General features: G+C 38.8%; 1 protein-coding gene across 25 annotated transcripts in view; it reads left to right on the plus strand.

The window, feature by feature from the left end:
* LARP1B (La ribonucleoprotein 1B) overlaps nucleotides 1-19,253 on the plus strand; it is a 202,235-nt gene that overhangs the window by 79,810 nt on the left and 103,172 nt on the right. For 21 of the 25 annotated variants that reach the window (XM_063705537.1, XM_063705533.1, XM_063705536.1 and 18 more), the window contains 2 exons: nucleotides 4,203-4,347; nucleotides 13,350-13,524. In XM_063705537.1, the coding sequence (XP_063561607.1) occupies nucleotides 4,203-4,347; nucleotides 13,350-13,524 (320 nt within the window). Of the gene's footprint in view, nucleotides 1-4,202; nucleotides 4,348-13,349; nucleotides 13,525-14,095; nucleotides 15,115-19,253 lie in introns of those variants that run through there. The other 4 variants (XM_063705540.1, XM_063705539.1, XM_031010057.3 and 1 more) reach the window with 1 other exon arrangement.

Consider the following 19,253-nt stretch of genomic DNA (forward strand, 5'->3'; position numbering starts at 1 on the left):
ACCACCGTGCCTGACCTTTTTTTTTTTTTTAAACATTTTAAAAACTTTTTATTGCAGTCTACTTTTTTTTAACTTTTTAAAAATTTTTTTGAGATGCTAATTTTTGTATTTTTATTAGAGACAAGGTTTCACCACGTTGGTCAGGCTGGTCTCGAACTCCTGACCTTGTGATCCGCCCTCCTCGGCCTCCCAAAGTGCTGGGATTACAGGCGTGAGCCACCACACCCAGCCTACTTGTTTTTAATATTTTAAGTGAAAATTTGTATTAATTGTTTGTGATGTCAGCATTAAAATATAAAGATCTTGATTATTTCTAGCTGTGATAATATCTCTTGGCACTCAGATGACAGCACTCTGACAGATTTGCAGATCTTTAGAGGTTTTTTCCTTTTTTCTTTTTCTTTTCTTTTTCTTTTTTTTTTTTTTTTTGAGACATTGTCTCACTCTGTCAGCCAGGATGGAGTACAGTGGCGCAATCTCGGCTCACCTCAACCTCTGCCTCCTGGGTTCAAGTTCAAGCAATTCTCCTGCCTTAGCCTCTCGAATAGCTGGGATTAGAGGCACGTGACACTGCGCCCAGCTAATTTTTGTATTTTTAGTAGAGACAGGGTTTTGCCATGTTGCCCCGTCTGGTCTCGAATGCCGGAGCTCAAAGTGCCTGGCCAGGACAGTTTGTTATTGATTTAGGGAAGTTCACATCTCACAGCTAAGAACAGTTGTAACTTGTGACTAAATCAAATGTCTTAATGTCTGAAATTTTAGAATTTTTTTTTTTTTCTTTTGAGGTGGAGTTTTGCTGTTGTCACCCAGGCTGGAGTGCAATGGTGGAATCTTGGCTCACTGCAACCTCCGCCTCCCGAGTCCAAGCGATTCTCCTGCCTCAGCCTCCCCAGTAACTGGGATTACAGGCATGCAACACCATGGCTGACTAATTTTGTATTTTTAGTAAAGTCGGGGTTCCACCATGTTGGTCAGGCTGGTCTCGGATTCCTGACCTCAGGTGATCTGCCCGCCATGGCCTCTCAGTGTGGAAATGACAGACGTGAGCCACCGTGCCCTGCATGAAATTTTAGAATTTTAACACATGTATTATGTATCTGCCACATGCCAGACACTATGAATAAGGCTTTTGAGGTGTAACAACCATCAGAATCTTCATCGCTTTAAGACTTCAGTGTTTTTCCTTCAGTGTTTAAAATTTTTTCCTTTAGTGTTTAAAAAGAGTAAATGAGGCCAGGGCATGGTGGCTCACTCCTGTAATCCCAGCACTTTGAGAGGCCGAGGCAGGTGGATCATCTGAGGTCAGGAGTTCGAGACCAGGCTGGCCAACATAGTGAAACCCCGTCTCTACTAAGAATACAAAAATTAGCCGGGCATGGTGGCACACACCTGTAGTCCCAGCTACTCAGGAGGGTGAGGCAGGAGAATCGCTTGAACCTGTGAGGCGGAGGTTGCGGTGAGCCGAGATCATGCCATCCCACTCCAGCCTGGGCAATAAGAGTGAAACTCCATCTCAAAAAAAAAAAAAAAAAAAAAAGTAAATGATTTACTAGTGTTACTGAGTGAGATGTCAGTAGTATTTCAGTAGTCTTTGAGAGAGCTTTGCACTCTGACAATTGGGTAAATATCAAACTATTAAAGGAAAATTTGGATATTTACATTCTTAACATAAGTTGATTTATTTTCTTCCCCTTCAGTAAAAGGTAGCTGAAAACCAGTTTCCAGTTATAGATGCCTTTTTTTCAAAGATAGAATTTGGCCCATATACTTCAAGGGCATCTTTAGTCACTGAGTTTTATACCCCAAAATGTGAGCTGGTTTGTTTTCTCATAACTTGTATTCCATGTTTGAAAACTTTCTCTGTGATTTGGAAATAGTGTGGGATTATTAAACTGTAGGCCCCATTATCATTGATGTTATGTATTTCTTTTGTATCATTCTTCTCTATATTTTCCCCTGTTTGTCTTCTTCTCTGTCTTTAAAATCCTCATACTCTCATTTATATATATGGAGGCTATAATTTTTTTTTTTTTTTTTTTTTTTTGAGACGGAGTCTCGCTCTGTTGCCCAGGCTGGAGTGCAGTGGCACGATCTCAGCTCACTGCAAGCTCCGCCTCCCAGGTTCACACCATTCTCCTGCCTCAGCCTCCCACGTAGCTGGCACTACAGGCGCCCGCCACCTTGCCCGGCTAATTTTTTGTATTTTTAGTAGAGACAGGGTTTTACCGTGTTAGCCAGGATGGTCTCGATCTTCTGACCTCATGATCCGCCCGCCTCAGCCTCCCAAAGTGCTGGGATTACAGGTGTGAGCCACCGCGCCCGGCCTATGGAGGCTATAATTTAAACATGTATTTCTCTCTCTCTCTTTAACCTTTCCTATGGTGTGGATAAACATGTATTTCTCAAAGGCTATTATTAAATGTATTGTGAATATTATCTTTATATCTTGGGATTTGTAGTTACTGATCATACTGACAGTTCATCCATTTACATTTCTCTTGGAAAGGTTAAGTGGGTTTGTGTTTTTCAAGAGAAGATAAAACATCTAATCATCTTCTATATTTTTGCTTCCATGTGCCTCATGGTATCAAGGATATTCCTTCTTTAGCTGTATTCTGTTCACCCTTAATGTCTGTCTTTTTTTTTTGTTTGTTTGAGATGGCGTCTCGCTCTGTCGCCCAGGCTGGAGTGCAGTGGTGTCATCTTGGCTCACTGCAAGCTCCGCCTCCCAGGTTCACACCATTCTCCTGCCTCAACCTCCCGAGTAGCTGGGACTACAGGCGCCTGCCACCACAACTGGCTAATTTTTTGTATTTTTAGTAGAGATGGAGTTTCACCATGTTAGCCAGGATGGTCTCGATCTCCTGACCTCGTGATCTGCCCGCCTCAGCCTCCCAAAGTGCTGGGATTACAGGCGTGAGCCACCATGCCTGGCTAATGTCTTTTATTATTGTTTTTAGACAGTCTTGCTCTCGCCCAGGCTGGAGTATAGTGGCACCATCCCTGTTCACTGCAACCTCTGCCTCCTGGGTGCAATTGATTCTCCTGCCTCAGCTTCCCGAGTAGCTGGGATTACAGGCACCCGCCACCATGCCCAGCTAGTTTTTGTATTTTAGTAGAGATGGGGTTTCCCCATATTGGTTACGCTGGTCTTAAACTCCTGACCTTAAGCGATCCACCCACCTCAGCCTCCGAAGGTGCTGGGATTACAGGCGTGAGCCACCTCACCAGGTCACCCTTAATGTCTTATGGTCTGTCTGTCAAAGAAAGAAGCATGGAGAACTTGAATCATTCAAAATATATATGTGCACATATGCCTGTGTGTTCACTAAGTTTTTTTTTTTTTTGAGATGGAGTTTTGCTCTTGTTGCCCAGGCTGGAGTGCAATGACGCGATCTTGGCTCACTGCAATGTTTGCTGCCCGGGTTCAAGGGATTCTCCTGCCTCAGCCTCCTGAGTAGCTGGAATTACAGGCTTGCGCTACCACACCCGGATGATTTTGTGTTTTTAGTAGAGACAGGTTTTCTCCATGTTGGTCAGGCTGGTCTTGAACTGCCGACCTCAGGTGATCCACCCATCTCAGCCTCCCCAAGTGCTGGGATTACAGGCGTCAGCCACCGCGCCTGGCCGTGTTCACTGAGTTTTTAACTAAGAATTGTGCTGGTTACTAGGCTTCAGAAGTATTAAACATGTCAGTACTTTGTCAATTTAGAAAACAAAATGAACTACTTTTCTGTATGCGAATTTGACAAAGGATACTTCCAGTATACCACTCTTCTCAGCGACTGGGAAAAAGGTGGAAGGCATTATGCTAACATGGGATTAGCTTTGTTATCTAATGCTTAAATGAAACAAGTAGAAGTGGCTTTGTAAAGATTTTCATCTAATTAACTCATTAAAATCAATTATTGAACTATTTTAAGGTAAAATGAGCAGCTTAATTCTTTATATTTAGTGAAGCTGATCTAAATAGAAGTTATTAATTTTTTGGAAAATAATATTTTAAGAGAAGTTATTAATTCAGTAGGGTTTTTTGCTATCTTATATGTTTACCCTATCTGTATTGTATTAGAGCTATACATATTGTTAACCAAATTACAATATTTTCATGTTAATGATTGGTTTTCACAGTTAATGTGGGAGCAATAGAAATATTTATTTCCTACTAAATAAATGGATGAAATTCTGATTTCTCTTTTCAGTGAATATTACTTCAGTGTAGAAAATTTGGAACGAGACTTCTTTCTTCGGGGAAGGATGGATGAACAAGGTTTCTTGCCTATTTCCCTGATTGCTGGTTTTCAGCGTGTTCAGGCTCTCACTACAAACCTTAATCTCATCTTAGAGGTAATTGCTCATTTGACAAACAATTTGTACTTTCTGCTCAAATTTCCTTTGTACCTAAAACTTCTCTGAAAAACAGAGTATTAAAAACAGACAATCTGTAGTTGCTTGAGGCTCAGACAGCATTCCATGATGTTTTTCTATTTTGTAAAACCTTCATAAATGTCTAACCTTGGAAACCCCTGAAAGTATTGCTAACGATGTTACTATGTATTTTCTCCTTCCCCTCCCCCTCAATTAGTCAACCTATTTTAAACCTGATCCTTCAAACTTTAACCCTTTTGAACATCCTTGGTCCTTAAAACTTCTTCAGGGCTGGGCATGGCGGCTCACACCTGGGTGATAGAGTGCAACGGCTCAATGAAACACAAATTTCTTCAGGTTACTGTGAAAAAGCATGTGTTCCTATATATATATATATATATATATTTTTTTTTTTTTTTTTTTTTTTTTTAAGACAGTGTCTCACTCTGTTGCCCAGGCTGGAGTGCAGTGGCATGATCTCGGCTCACCACAACATCCGCCTCTCGGGTTCAAGCGATTCTTCTGCCTCAGCCTTCTGAGTAGCTGGGACTACAAGCATGCACCATCATGCCTGGCTAATTTTTGTATTTTTATTACAGACTTGGCTTCACTATCTTGGCCAGGCTGGTCTCGAACTCCTGACCTCGTGATGCGCCCACCTTCGCCTCCCAAAATGCTGGGATTACAGGTGTGAGCCAGCACTCCCAGCCATTCCCACTTATTGAAAGGCTAATTTAAAATAGTCCTTCTGGCTGGGCATGGTGGCTCATGCCTGTAATCCCAGCACTTTGGGGGAAAAAAAAATCTCTCATCTGGCCTGTTTCTAGAAATGCTTTCAACATCTTTTTTTTTCCAGCCAATTTTTTTCCCTACACACAACCCTTGGTAACCACAATCACTAATCTGCTTTTTTTTCTTTCTTTTTTTTTTTTTTGAGACAGAGTCTCATTCTGTTGCCCAGTATGGAGTGCAGTGGCACAATCTTGGCTCACTGCAACTTCTGCCTCCCAGATTCAAGGATTTTCCTGCCTCAGCCTCCCAAGTAGCTGGGTTAACTGGAGTGCGCCACCATACCCAGCTAATTTTTGTATTTTTAGTAGAGACAGGGTTTCCCAATGTTGGCCAGGTTGGTCTTGAATTTATGACCTCAGGTGATCCACCCCCCCTTGGCTTCCCAAAGTGTTGGGGTTATAGGTGTGAGCCACCACGCCTGGCCACTAGTCTGCTTTTTATCCCTATAGTTTTGCATTTTCCAGACTATCATAAAATTTTAAAAGTTGTAGCCTTTTGTTTCTGATTTTTCACTTAGTATTGTGCTTTTGAGATTCACCTATGTTGCATGTAGCAGTAGTTTGTTCTTTCATATTGCTGACTAGTATTCCATGGTATGGATATACCACAGTTTATCCATTCACTTGTTGGTGGACATTCAGATTATTTATGGTTTTGGAGAGTGTGAGTAAAGCATGAAGATCTTTATAGGGATATATATATATACACACACACACACATATATATACGTGTATATATACATACACACACACATATATATATATATATATTTCTGTTGGATAAATATCTAGTATTGTGTTTGCTGGAAAGTATAGTAAGTATATGCCTATCTTTGTAAGAAAATGCCAACCTATTGTCCAAAGTGGCTTTACCATTTTGCATTCCCACGATTATCTATAGGACTTGTTCCTCAGCCTTATCATTGCATATATTGTCAGTTTTTTGAATAATAGATATATAGTGGTTTCTCATTGTGGGTTTTTTATTTTTTTGGGACAAAGTTTCAGTTTTGCTCTTGTTGCCCAGGCTGGAGTGGAGTGCAATGCCATGATCTTGGCTCACTGCAACCTCCACCTCCCAGATTCAAGCAATTCTCCTGCCTCAGCCTCCCAAGTATCTGGGATTACAGGCGCCTGCCACCACGCTCAGCTAATTTTTTAATATTTTTAATAGAGACGAGATTTCACCATGTTGGCCAGGCTGGTCTCGAACTCCTGACTTTCAGGCGATCCATCCGCCTTGGCCTCCCAAAGTGCTGGGATTACAGGCGTGAGCTACCGCGTGCCTGGCCTGATTGTGTTTTTTTGTTTGTTTTTTGAGACAGAGTCTCTTCTCTGTCGCCCATGCTGGAGTGTTCTGGTGCGATCTTGGCTCACTGCAACCTCCGCCTCCTGGGTTCAAGTGATTCTCCTGCCTCAGCCTCCCAAGCAGCTGCTACTACAGGCGCACGCCACCACGCCTATCTAACTTTTGTGTTTTTAGTAGGGATGGGGGTTTCACCATGTTGGCCAGGATGGTCTTGATCTCTTGACCTTATGATCTGCCCGCCTCAGCCTCCCAAAGTGCTGGGATTACAGGCGTGAGCCACCACGCCTGGACTCATTGTGGTTTTAATTTGCATTTCACTAGTGATTAAAGTTGTTAGCAGTTTTTCATGTGCTTTTTTGTCTGCATACCTTATTAGTGGATATGTCTGTTCAGATTTTTTATTCATTATTATTGAAGTGTTTTTTAAAAGATAATTGTATGAGTTCTTCATTCTGGATACAAGTCCATTATGTATTTTGCAAATATTTTTTCCTAGTTTTTGTCTTTTCATTTTCTTTTTTTTGTTTGTTTTTTGTTTTTTGTTTTTGTTTTTTGTTTTTGTTTTTGAGACAGAGTCTTGCTCTGTCACCCAGGTTGGAGTGTAATGGCGTGATCTCAGCTCACTGCAACCTGCGTTTCCTGGGTTCAAGCGAGTCTCCTGCCTCAGCCTCCCGAATAGCTGGGATTACAGGCGCTTGCCACCATGCCTGGCTAATTTTTGTATTTTTTAGTAGAGACAGGGTTTCACCATGTTGGTCAGGCTGGTCTCGAACTTCTACCTCAGGTGATCCACCTGCCTTGGCCTCCCAAAGTGCTGGGATTACAGGAATGAGCCACCGCGCCTGGCTTCATTTCTTAACAGGCTTCTTTGAATAGCAAGTTTTTGAACACGTGTGCTTCGTGTTTTAAAAATCAACTACAGGGCTGGGCGCAGTGGCTCATGCCTGTAATCCCAGCACTTTGGGAGGCCAAGGCCAATGGAACACTTGAGGTCAGGAGTTTGACACCAGCTTGGTCAACATGGTCAAACTCTGTCTCTACTAAAATACAAAAATTAGCTGGACATGGTGACGTGCCTGTAATCCCAGCTATTTGGGAGGCTGAGACAGGAGAATTGATTTTACTGTAGTAAAGTCCATGTTTTGAAAACAGCGTAAAATTATGATTTGTTGGTGTATAATTAATGATTCTTGGTTTCATGAAAATAATTACTGTAAGCAATGTCATTATTGCATTTGTTTATAGATAAGTATATAAGGTTTCTATATATTGTAATTAACAGAGAAAATTAGTTTTTTTTTTTTTGCAAAATTTGCTCTTAGAGCAAATATTATGATTCATAGTAGAATGAGTTTATTTATTTACTTATTTATTTATTTTCATTTTTTAGTAGAGATGGAGTTTCACCATGTTGGCCAGGTTGGTCTCGAACTCCTGGCCTCAAGTGATCTTCCTGCCTCAGCTTCCCAAAGTGCTGGGATTACAGGCATGAGCTACCGCCGCCGGCATTAGAATGAGTTTATTAACTGCTGCCATTGTGCTATAGCAAAGTGCTGTAGCCAACTCAGCTGCCGTTTTTTATGAAGTTGTTGCCATTTTTTTCCCTGTCTACTTCTGTACGACTGTAGTTGTAATTTTATTATTGTATGCCTTTTTGGTCTGTTTGTAGTCCCGTTAAATCCTCAAGCACAATTTTAAAATCATTGACGTTTTGTTTTTACAACCTACAGCAGTAAGGAAGGATTTTTAAAAGGAAGCTTTGAGCTACTGTTATGGTTAGCACTGATACAGTAGCTAATGATACAGTAAAAAATAATACCACTATTGAAAAGCAGAAACACATAAGCATAGCAATGTAGAAGAACATATGTCTGCATTCACTTAACATTCATTATGCACCTACTATTTGTAATAGTAGGAAAGGTGTTCTTTTTCTGTTGAGAAAGTAAGGCTTCATTAGGCATTGCAGTGTTAACATATCAAGATCATGGACCTATGAATATGTCCCTTGTAGCTCTGTGACTATTGTCAATGTCCTAAGACAGTAATATATATTTCCTAGGGTTGTCATGAGGATGAATTGTGTTAATGAAAGTATCTGGCAAATGTAGTAAGCTCTAAATAAGTAAGCATTTGCTATTATTGTTAGTCTTAAACGATGTCTTTCTGTTGATAACTCCTTTATCTTCATGCATTTCATTTTAACCAGCTTCTTCCCATATGTATTTGAATATGCTCAAGTTTTTCCTTTCTTGAAAAACTCTCAAGAGAAGCAAAATACTTTAGCTGATACCCGTATCTGCCCTGGTTGAGTATGCAAACGCAAACCAAACTTGTTGAATCTGATTCTTCTCCGCTCGTCTATTTTTTAGCTTACTGCATTCTCGATGTCTTCCCCATAATTGAAAGCTTTTTGTGTCTTCCATTTGTTAGAGCAAATTGATCTTGGTTCTATAGCTTACCAGTTGTATAACTAAGCAATTAACATAATATCTTCATGCTTCAATTTTCTTGTTAAAATATAGCAAATAATACTTAAGCTATAATAGAGTATGAGGATTTAGAGGAATAATTAATATAATATCAGCCTCAGAACTGTGCCTGCTACTTTCATCTCAAACCTTGTTTTCTAAATTGTCTGAACTTGTGGTTCCTCAAAACCTGTGCTCTTTTCTTTTTATCTCCAGGTCTTTGCACATTCAAGTCTTTCTCTTACTACCAGGCAGTAAGAATGCAACATCTATGTATTCCGGCATTGGTAGTTATTCATAGTAGTAGGTCTGTATCATTAAGAAAAGAACCAAAATTAATAGCTAAGTCAGTTAAAGCCTCAGATACTGGAAAATACTGATGTACCCAGTAACTCATTGTTTAGGAGTTCAGGATTACCAAGGCTTGGTTTTTAATAAAAAATATGTGTAACTCTGTTTCTTTTAGGTCTTTACCTTAATTTTGTGCATGGTGTAATTTTTATATGATCCTTTTATGTCCTGAGTGATGAATGTTTCACTTTCTGTGTTCTTCATTTCCCTTTTAAATTTATTATTTCTAAATAGGAAATAAATTACACAAAATTCAAAACTCAAAAGGGTATATGGTTATCTTCCAGTGATTGTCCAAGGAAAAAAAAGGTATATGGTAAAAATTTTTTTTTTTCCCATTTTTCCACCAACAATGAATGAATTACCTGCCTTGGTAGTGGTCAGTGTTACTTCTTTCTTGTGTCTTCCTCCTGAGATTGTTTGTTTATGTAAGAGAATACTATGATACCTTACTACATACAATGTTTGTTATGCCCCTTCCTCTTTTTTTTTTTTTTTTGAGACAGAGTCTCACTCTGTCACCCAGGTTGTAGTGCGGTGGCATGATCTTGGCTCACTACAACCTCTGCCTCCTAGGTTCAAGCGATTCTTCCGCCTCAGCCTCCCGAGTAGCTGGGATTACAAGCGCTTGCCACCACGCCTGGCTAATTTTTGTATTTTAGTAGAGACGGGTTTTTGCCATGTTGGCCAGGCTGGTCTGAAACTCCTGACCTCAGGTGATCTGCCCATCTCGGCCTCCCAAAGTACTGGGATTACAGGTGTGAGCCACCGCACCCAGCCTCCTCTTTTTTTATTTTTTATAAAAAGCATGTGTTGGAAGAGGCTTTAGTAGCTGTACATAAAGAACTTTGAGCTTTTCATCCCACAAGTTTTTCTTTAAATATTTTCTTTTAAATTGAGGCATAATTTATACATTATTATTATTTTATTTATTTATTTGTTTTGAGATGGAGTCTCATGATCTGCCTGCCTCAGCCTCCCAAAGTGCTGGGATTACAGGTGTGAGCCACCGCGCCTGGCCTTTATACATTATATATTGTAACTCATAAGATTAGAGACGATTTTTTTTCCTATGTATACGGTCAGGTAACTGCCATCCAGATTAAGATACAGAACATTTTCAAGACGCAAGCAAGCTGCTTTCTGTACCCTCCTAGTCAGTACCACTGCTCTCCCTTTTAAGAGGCCTCTCTCCTGTTTTTGAACTTCACATAAATGGTGTTATGACTTTTATATCTGATTTTATTTCTGAAGTTATTTCTGTGAGATTTATTCATATTGGTGTATAGCAGTTGTTTACTTTCTGTTTTTTGGTAGTTTTTCCGTTGTATGAATATAACAGTTAATCAATCTTTCTTTTCTTGCTTTCTTCCTTTTTGAGACCGCTCTCACTCTGTGGCCCAGACTGGAGTTGTACTGACCTGATCTCAGCTCACTGCAACTTCCACCTCCCAGTTTCAAGCGATTCTCCTGCCTCAGCCTCCCGAGTAGCTGGGATTACAGGCACCCACCACCAAGCCTGGCTAAGTTTTTGTATTTTTGGTAGAGACAGGGTTTCACCATGTTGGCCAGGCTGGTCTTGAACTCCTGATCTCAGGTGATCCACCCACCTCGGCCTCCCAAAGTGCTGGGATTACAGGCTTGAGCCACCGTGCCCGGCAACAGTTAATTTTTCTATGCTCCTATTGGTAGACATATTTGGATTCTTTCCACTTTGGGTCTTTGATGCTACTGTGAACGTTGTCATAGATATTTCTGGGTGAACATAAGCATTTATTTTCCTGGGAAACTGGTGGGTAACAGGGCATAAATGTGTGATTACCTTTTGTAGATACTGCTAAACATTTTTTTAAAGTATCAAACCAATCAAAACCACCACTATTGGGAGTTTGACTTGCTTCACATTCTGACCAACACTATAGCAGTCTTTTTCCACAACTTTACTTTGGAAAATTTAAACATATGGGAAAGTTTCAAGGAGTTTTGTTTTTGTTTTTTTTTTTACATTCAGGGATAGATAATATATGGTAAAATACAACGATCTTAGATGTTCACTGTGAGTTTTGAAAATTAAACATAAGCATTACCCCAAGCAAGATGTAGAATACTTTCATTATTCTAAAAACTTCCTTCATGGCTCTTTCTAGTCAGTGTCACACAGCCTCTCCAACAACTTTTCTGATTTTCATATCATAGATTAGATTAGTCTGTTCTTGGCATTTGTGTAAATTGATTTCTTCTGTCTCTGAGTTCTTTTCATTGGTAGTTTTTGACATTCATCCATGTTGTTGCAATGGTCTGGATGCTGGGCATACTGTTTGCTACTGGGGTGTCATTGCTTCTAGGTCTTTCAGTGGACAAAATGAGGAAAATATATGTTGGGAAAAATACACTGATTTTACTCATCTAAAGCTTTCACCATAGGATTCTTTCCTATCTTTCTCCATTTTATATTTCAGACTCCCTTCTCAAAGGAGTTTCATTTAAAATAAGTCCTAATTGTAATTTAAAGGAATCCCCAATTATGGCCAGGCGCGGTGGCTCACACCTGTAATCCTGCACTTTGGGAGGCCGAGGCGGGTGGATCATGAGGTCAGGAGTTCAAGACCAGCCTGGCCAACTTGGTGAAACCCCATCTCTACTAAGAGTACAAAAAAATTAGCCGGGTGTGGTAGTGGGCGCCTGTAATCCCAGCTACTCCGAAGGCTGAGGCAGAGAATTGCTTGAACTTGGGAGGCAGAGGTTGCAGTGAGCCAAGTTGACAACACTGCACTGTAGCCTGGGTGACAGAGTGAGACTCCATCTCAAAAAATAAAAATAATAATAATAAAAAAAGAAATGCCCAGTTATGGAAAATATAACTTGAGAGTTAAGTACCATACTAATATTAAGAGCAAGAGTAGGTTCTTTTTTCAAAATCTGTTCATTTCTGAATGGATAATGTTCTTTTTTTTTTTTTTTTTTGAGATGGAATCTTGCTCTGTCTCCAGGCTGGAGTCCAGTGGCGCCATCTCGGCTCACTGCAACCTCCAGCTCCCTGGTTCAAGTGATTCTCCTGCCTCTGCCTCCCAAGTAGCTGGGATTACAGGCACATGCCACCATGCCCAGCTAATTTCTGTATTTTTAGTAGAGATGAGGTTTCACCATATTGGCCAAGATGGTCTCAATCTCCTGACCTCGTGATCCACCCGCACCGGTCTCCCAAAGTGTTGGGATTACAGGCATGAGCACCTGGCCCGGTTAATGTTCTTAATTATATACAGCATGTTCTCCAGCTAAAATGTAGTGGGCTTTAATTTTTATAAGTTAATGTACATATAACTTTATATTGTTTTTATATTATACATTTTGTATTTATCCTAATTTCTAAAAGGTGAGTACTCCTGTATTTCAGTGAGAAGTTAAACCAATAAGGCTTTAGTTTGTATCTTGAAGAAATTTTGGCCTAGTTTTGTTTTATCCTTGTAGTACATATTGGGGAGGCACCTTTGCCTAATGGCTAAGACTTTTAGTTGCAGATAGATAGTGGTTTGAGTCCTGGTGTTGTCTCATACTAGATCTGTGATCTTTGATTAAGTTTATTTCTTTGAGCCTCAGTTTCCTCATCTATACGTAGGGGTGATACCTTCTTTATGAGGTATTGTGAGGAATCATGAGTACATGTAGTACTTATTATTCAATAAATTGTGGTAATTATTACAATAATAAAATGCCTAAATTTTATTTGGTAATATTTTAATGGAAGACAAGGAAATATGAGAGAGAGAAGAAAATAGTAAAAGTCAATTTGCTTCTAGCTGATTCAGTATTCCTTAAATGACTGTTCTAATTGTGAAAAATATATCATCTGAAGTTAAATAAGTGAGAGATCAGGATATTTGTTACCTTACAGGTGCAAATGATTTTAAAACTTGTGTTCTATGTGGTTAACTTATGGATTTTTTAGAATCTTAACTGCAAATTAGTTTGCTAGTTTCAGATTTTCAAATTTTTAGGTTCTTAGAAGTATAGCACAGGCAGTGAAATAGCTCATTTTAATAGCTCAATTTCTGTTAATAGGCACTGAAGGATAGCACAGAAGTAGAAATTGTGGATGAGAAAATGAGAAAAAAGATAGAACCAGAAAAATGGCCAATTCCAGGCCCTCCTCCACGCAGTGTGCCACCAACAGACTTCTCTCAACTGATTGATTGTCCAGAGTTTGTACCAGGCCAAGCCTTTTGCTCACATACAGGTAACATCTTTTCTTCTAGAGCAAACGATGTAACAGTGGGTTATTTGGTCCAATTTACTTACTTACTTATTTATTTTTAGTTTATTTAGATTAGATAGGAAAATTAAAGCTAACTGAAAGACTTTTGATGTCCCATTTTGTATTCATATTGCCTCACTCACAGAGTTACAAATTAAATAAGGATTTAAGAATTATGAGGAAAGCTGTCTTATGTTTCTTGTTCTTAAATTATATGTGTACTTTGTCATGTATGGAGTTTCTGTCTTTTATTTTTACTAAATAACTATAGATACGTATCGTTTTCCCCTGTAAAATTGGAATAGTATGATTGGATTATTCTAAAAAGGTCTTATGCTCAAGAGTGGGGTAGTCTTCCTTTAATTTTGTTACCAATATGCTTTAATCTTGTCTTGGAAAGATAAAATGACCTACATTCTAAATCAGAGTTGGGGTTCTGTTTAATTTGGTTGTGTTTAGAATTTCCAAAAGATTTAATGTTAATAATTTTTTCCTGGATCATTTTTAAGACATTCCCTCTTGGGAAAAAAATGTGTGCTTAAACTTTTTTCAGTCAGGGTGATGATCTTCTGAAGCTCTTGGATGTCATTTGATCGGAATATGCAGTGGAATAGGTGACTCACTGAAATGCCTTTATAAATACTGGAACAAATCCTGCTGCAAAAATGAAAGCGATCAGACTGTCTTCTGTTCAAGAATGTCTATTCCCACCTCTTGGTGGAGGAAGTTGGGCCAACACTGCAGTGGAGATAACCACCTTTGCGATAATGAGAGACAGACCAGAGGACTGCTACTCTTTTTATAGGAGCTGCCTATTTCTGTGTAATTGGCCTGGGCTGCATGGGCTGCTTTTATTCATGGTGGGAAAGTTAATTATTATTATTCTGGAAATACCGCAAGATTATGTTTTCTGTTTCCTGGGTTATGTACTTGTGTCCAGATGAATAAAGCAGAAAAAGAGGGGATTGAGTAGCATTTCCCAGATTCTTAAGTACTTTGCTATTCGATTTGCCTTTCAGTGTAGTGTACATTGTAAAACTCAGATATTGTCATGATGTTTCACTTGGACATAAGACTTATTAATGTGGACACTTAAGGGGTAAGGAATTTAAGAACTGGATGAGGTTATTTCTTCCTTTACTCTTCAAAATGTATTTTTGATACATCAGTATGAGAGGACGTCCCATCAACAAAGCATCGATGATGGACAGTCTCACACTATTTTTATCATATGTTTCTTTGTCAGCCTTCTGCTTCTAATCCCAGTAAGCAACTTGGACAGGCATTTTAAAAGCTGAAGAAAAGTGACATTATTTTAGCTAGTGGTTTTTAATTTATTTTTTGTTAAGATATAATGGGTGATTATATATGTTAGATTTATTTATGATATCAACTTGGGTCCAAGATGATAGTTTTAGCTAGCTTATGAACATTGGGTTCACAAGGCATTGGGTAAGTTAGATAAAATAGCATATACTTTCACTGCAGGGTAGGTAAGATAGGTCAGTCAAGTTGGTAATGCCTGTCCATTAACCATTTATGCATACTAATAAAATTATAAGAATAAAATCATAATGTCGTACATTTTTGTGTTTTTTAATATACACTCAGATGCATGCACATATTGTCTGAAACAAGCCAGTATATATTAAAATGTCATAAATTTTAGGTTATTTAGATTATATATCAGAAACTAGATGGTTAAGGAAGAAATATAGGAAGATGGAGGGTTCTTAGAATTATGCTGATTCACATTAGGTCATAGGAATAAATATGTAAATCACCTCTTTCCATGAATTCCCAAATTTCTGACCTTAATGATTTCCTAGTGATAAGAAAGCCTAGTTTCTTTAAGTCAATGGAGAGTAGTATGTCACCAAAAATTTGAAGTGGAAATAGAGATAAGAAGCATAGACTGTGCTTATATGTATCTATGAGTAGAGAAAAGTAGTGAAACTATATATCATTTTAATCTCAAATTTGAAGACCTTAAAATTTTAACAACATAACTCTTTATGATTTCTGCGGGATTTGTATGGTAAAATATTCTAACATAATTGGTCTTCTTCATCAAAGAGATTAAAATTTCTATTTTTTTTCCTATCTGGAGGTTGAATTTTCTAATAGGGGTTGAACTGAGCAGAAGTCTACCTTTATGCACCAGAAAACATTGATTATGGGAATGGTAAGATTACTTCTGAAACATAGGTTTTGCAGTTTTATGGATATTGTTAGTATTTTGCTATTAACTCTTAAAGGATTTCATTCATCAGAATTGAAAGGTCAGGTACCTGACAATGTTGGGTTTTTTTCTTTTTTTAAATTTTAATAATCTTCACAAGGGCACTGTAATGTAGTGTTTTTCTTTCTTTTCTTTTTTTTTTCCCCTTGACTCTTAGCACCACTCAATGAGAATTTTAAAAAGTGCCACACATAAAATATATAATCCTTTTTTCAGGAAACCTTTTTAATTACCCAGAACTGTGATCCTCCCAAGGTACAAAAAAAAAATCATACCAGAGATGAAATGTATATGGTGATTTATCTTTGGAGAGTTCAGTTGATATTTTTGTTGTTGTTGTTGAGACGGAGTCTCACTGTGTCGCTCAGGCTGGAGTACAGTGGCGCAGTCTCGGCTCACTGCAACTTCCGCCTCCTGGATTCAAGCAATTCTCTTGCCTCAGCCTCCCGAGTAGCTGAGATTACAGGTGCGTGCCACCACGCTTGGCTTATTTTTGTATTTTTAGTAGAGATGGAGTTTCACCATGTTGGTCAGGCTTGTCTCGAACTCCTTACCTTGTGATCAGCCCACCTCGGCCTCCTAAAATGGTGGGATTACAGGCGTGAGCCACTGTGCCCGGCCACTGATAATTTTCAGTTAATAAAAGCAGCAAAGATAAATTTTCTGTGTTCTTACAAATTAAAACAAGTATTAAATATATGTATCTAATTTTTTTTTTGTTTCTAAGTAGTTTAATATCAGGTAATCTAAGTCATTTAAACTCATTTTGTCTTGGAAGATTAGGGGTTTACTATTACCCTTAATCCGTTGAGATGTATAGTTTGAAATCTTTTCATTATTAAAAAAAAAAGATACAGCAGACCACACAGAGCATATATATAAATTAATTATGAGGTTAACACCATTACGAGTCTTATTCTAAGAATTGTACGTTTTCTTGTCTTACCCAAATTCTTTAGTGTTTTAATGTCATTTCATTTCTAAGCATATGTGTTGGCGAATATATTGAAATACTTTACTTCCCAGTAGAAGTATTTAAGCATAATTCAAGCTTAAATAACATTTAGAGATAATTTTATAAGAAGCATCTGAGTGTGGGGGTGTACACCTGTAGTCCCAGCTACTTGGGAGGTAAAGTTTGGAGGATGCTTGAGCCCAGGAGTTCCGAGGCCAGACTGGGTGACATACCAAAAACTCATAATTTTTTTTTTTTTTTTTTTGGAGAGAAGGTGTCTTGCTCCGTTGCCCAGGCTGGAGTGCAATGGCACGATCTCTGCTCACTGCAGACTCCGCCTCCCAGGTTCAAGCAATTCTCCTGCCTCAGCCTCCCGGGTAGCTGGGACTACAGGTGTGTGCTGCCACGCCCGGCTATTTTTTTGTATTTTTAGTAGAGACGGGGTTTCACCATGTTGGTCAGGCTGGTCTCGAACTCCTGACTTCAGGTGATCCACCTGTCTCGGCCCCCCAAAGTGCTGGGATTATAGGCATGAGCCACCGAGCCCAGCTCTTCATCTACTTTTAAGGCTTTATTTAGTATGAACATTGATAATTCATAGTATTAGAAATAGAGTTTTTTGGGCCAGGTGCAGTAGCTCATGCCTATAATCGCAGCGCTTTAGAGATTGAGGTGAGAGGATTGCTTGAGGCCAGGAGTTCAAGGCCAGCCTGGGTAACAAAGTGAGACCCAGTCTACAAAATATATGTATTTTTATGTTGACTGGGTGTGGTGGTGTGCACGTGTAGTACTAGTTATTCAGCAGGCTGAGTTGGGAGGATTACTTGAGCCCAGGAGTTTGAGGCTGTAGTGAGCTATGATCATGGCACTGTACAGCTGTAAGAGGCCTTGTCTCTTTTTTTTGTTTTGTTTTTGAGACAAAGTCTTGTTCTTGTCCCCCAGGCTGGAGTGCAGTGGCTCACTGCAACCTCCACCTCCTGGGTTCAAGTGATTTTCCTGCCTCATCCTCCCAAGTAGCTGGGATTACAGGTGCCTACCACTAGGCCTGGCTAATTTTTGTATTTTTTTTTTTTTTAGTAGAGACGGGGTTTCACCAGTTGGCCAGGCTGGTCTTGAACTCCTGACCTCAGATGATCCGCCTGCCTCGGCCTCCCAAAGTGCTGGGATTATAGGCATGAGCCACCGTGCCCATCCTCTGTCTCTTAAAAAAAGTTTCATGTATGGCTCATTAAAAAGAAAAAAAAAAGTGTTCTCTGGAGTTAATATTTTTCCCATTCCTATAAGTAGACAATTAATGTTCATCCAAAGCTTATATTTCACTTGTACTTTTTTTGTGAATGAATTGGTGATATATGTAGTGTTAATAAAGTTACAGTGTACCACTGTCCAATAAAAATGTGAGCCATATATATAACTCTCAAAATTTTAGTATTCTTAAAATTATAAAACATGAAATTAATTTTAATATTTTAAATAGAAGATATTTTAATTTAACTTAATAGATCGAAATGTTATATGCTCAGTGTAAAAATTAATGGCACTATTTTTTTTTAGCGGGGTTGGGAGTACCTGGTCTTTAATACCTGGTGTGTATTTTACTCTTGTCCTGAGCATGTTTCAGGACTAGCCACATTTGAAGTGATAGATAACTGCATATAGCTAATGCCTACTCTATTTTTTTTTTTTTTTTTTTTTTTTTTTTTTTTTTTTGAGATGGAGTCTTGCTGTGTCTCCCAGGCTGGAGTGCAATGGCGTGATCTCAGCTCACTGCAACCTCTGCCTCCTTGGTTCAAGGGATTCTTCTGTCTCAGCCTCCCAAGTAGTTGGGATTACAGGCACCCACCACCACGCCCGGCTAGTTTTTGTATTTTTAGTAGGGATGGGGTTTTGCCATGTTGGTCAGGCTGGTCTCCAACTCCTGACCTTAGGTGATCCGCCCACCTCGGCCTCCCAAAATGCTGGGATTACAGGCATGAGCCACCATGCCCAGCTGTGCCTACTGTATTGAACAGCACAGTTCTAGAGCTTTTGCTGTTATGAAACAATATATAGTCTTTTATAAATAATACAGTAATCTAGTAGTTGAGTCCTGGTTGAGTCCATGTGTCCAAGGGGAAGATATTAAAGCGATCTGATTTTACTCTCATCTATGTCTAGCGTGTAGATGAATGTAAAATCTTGAAATACTCTTCTTAAACCCATTCTTGAAATGTGCCTTTCATTTAGTAAATATTAAACAAAAGATTGCTGGTGTTAATTTATTTCAGCTTTCTGCATTTAACATTTAACTTCTCAATATTTTCAATGAATTGACTTAGAGGAGTTAATGATATTAAGAATTTTATGGTATACATTTTTGAAAAATAAATTTTATTGTGTATATTTGAGGCTTACAACATAATGTTACAGAGTACATTTTTTGAAGACACCTTGTGTCCAAAGCAAGTTCATATTATTGCATCTTCAGATCTAAACATGAATATAACTTAAAATATTTAAATATTCTTTGATTTT

The sequence above is a fragment of the Gorilla gorilla genome, chromosome 3 (genome assembly GCF_029281585.2).
Source record: "Gorilla gorilla gorilla isolate KB3781 chromosome 3, NHGRI_mGorGor1-v2.1_pri, whole genome shotgun sequence".
In the NCBI taxonomy this organism is placed as follows: Eukaryota; Metazoa; Chordata; class Mammalia; order Primates; family Hominidae; genus Gorilla; species Gorilla gorilla.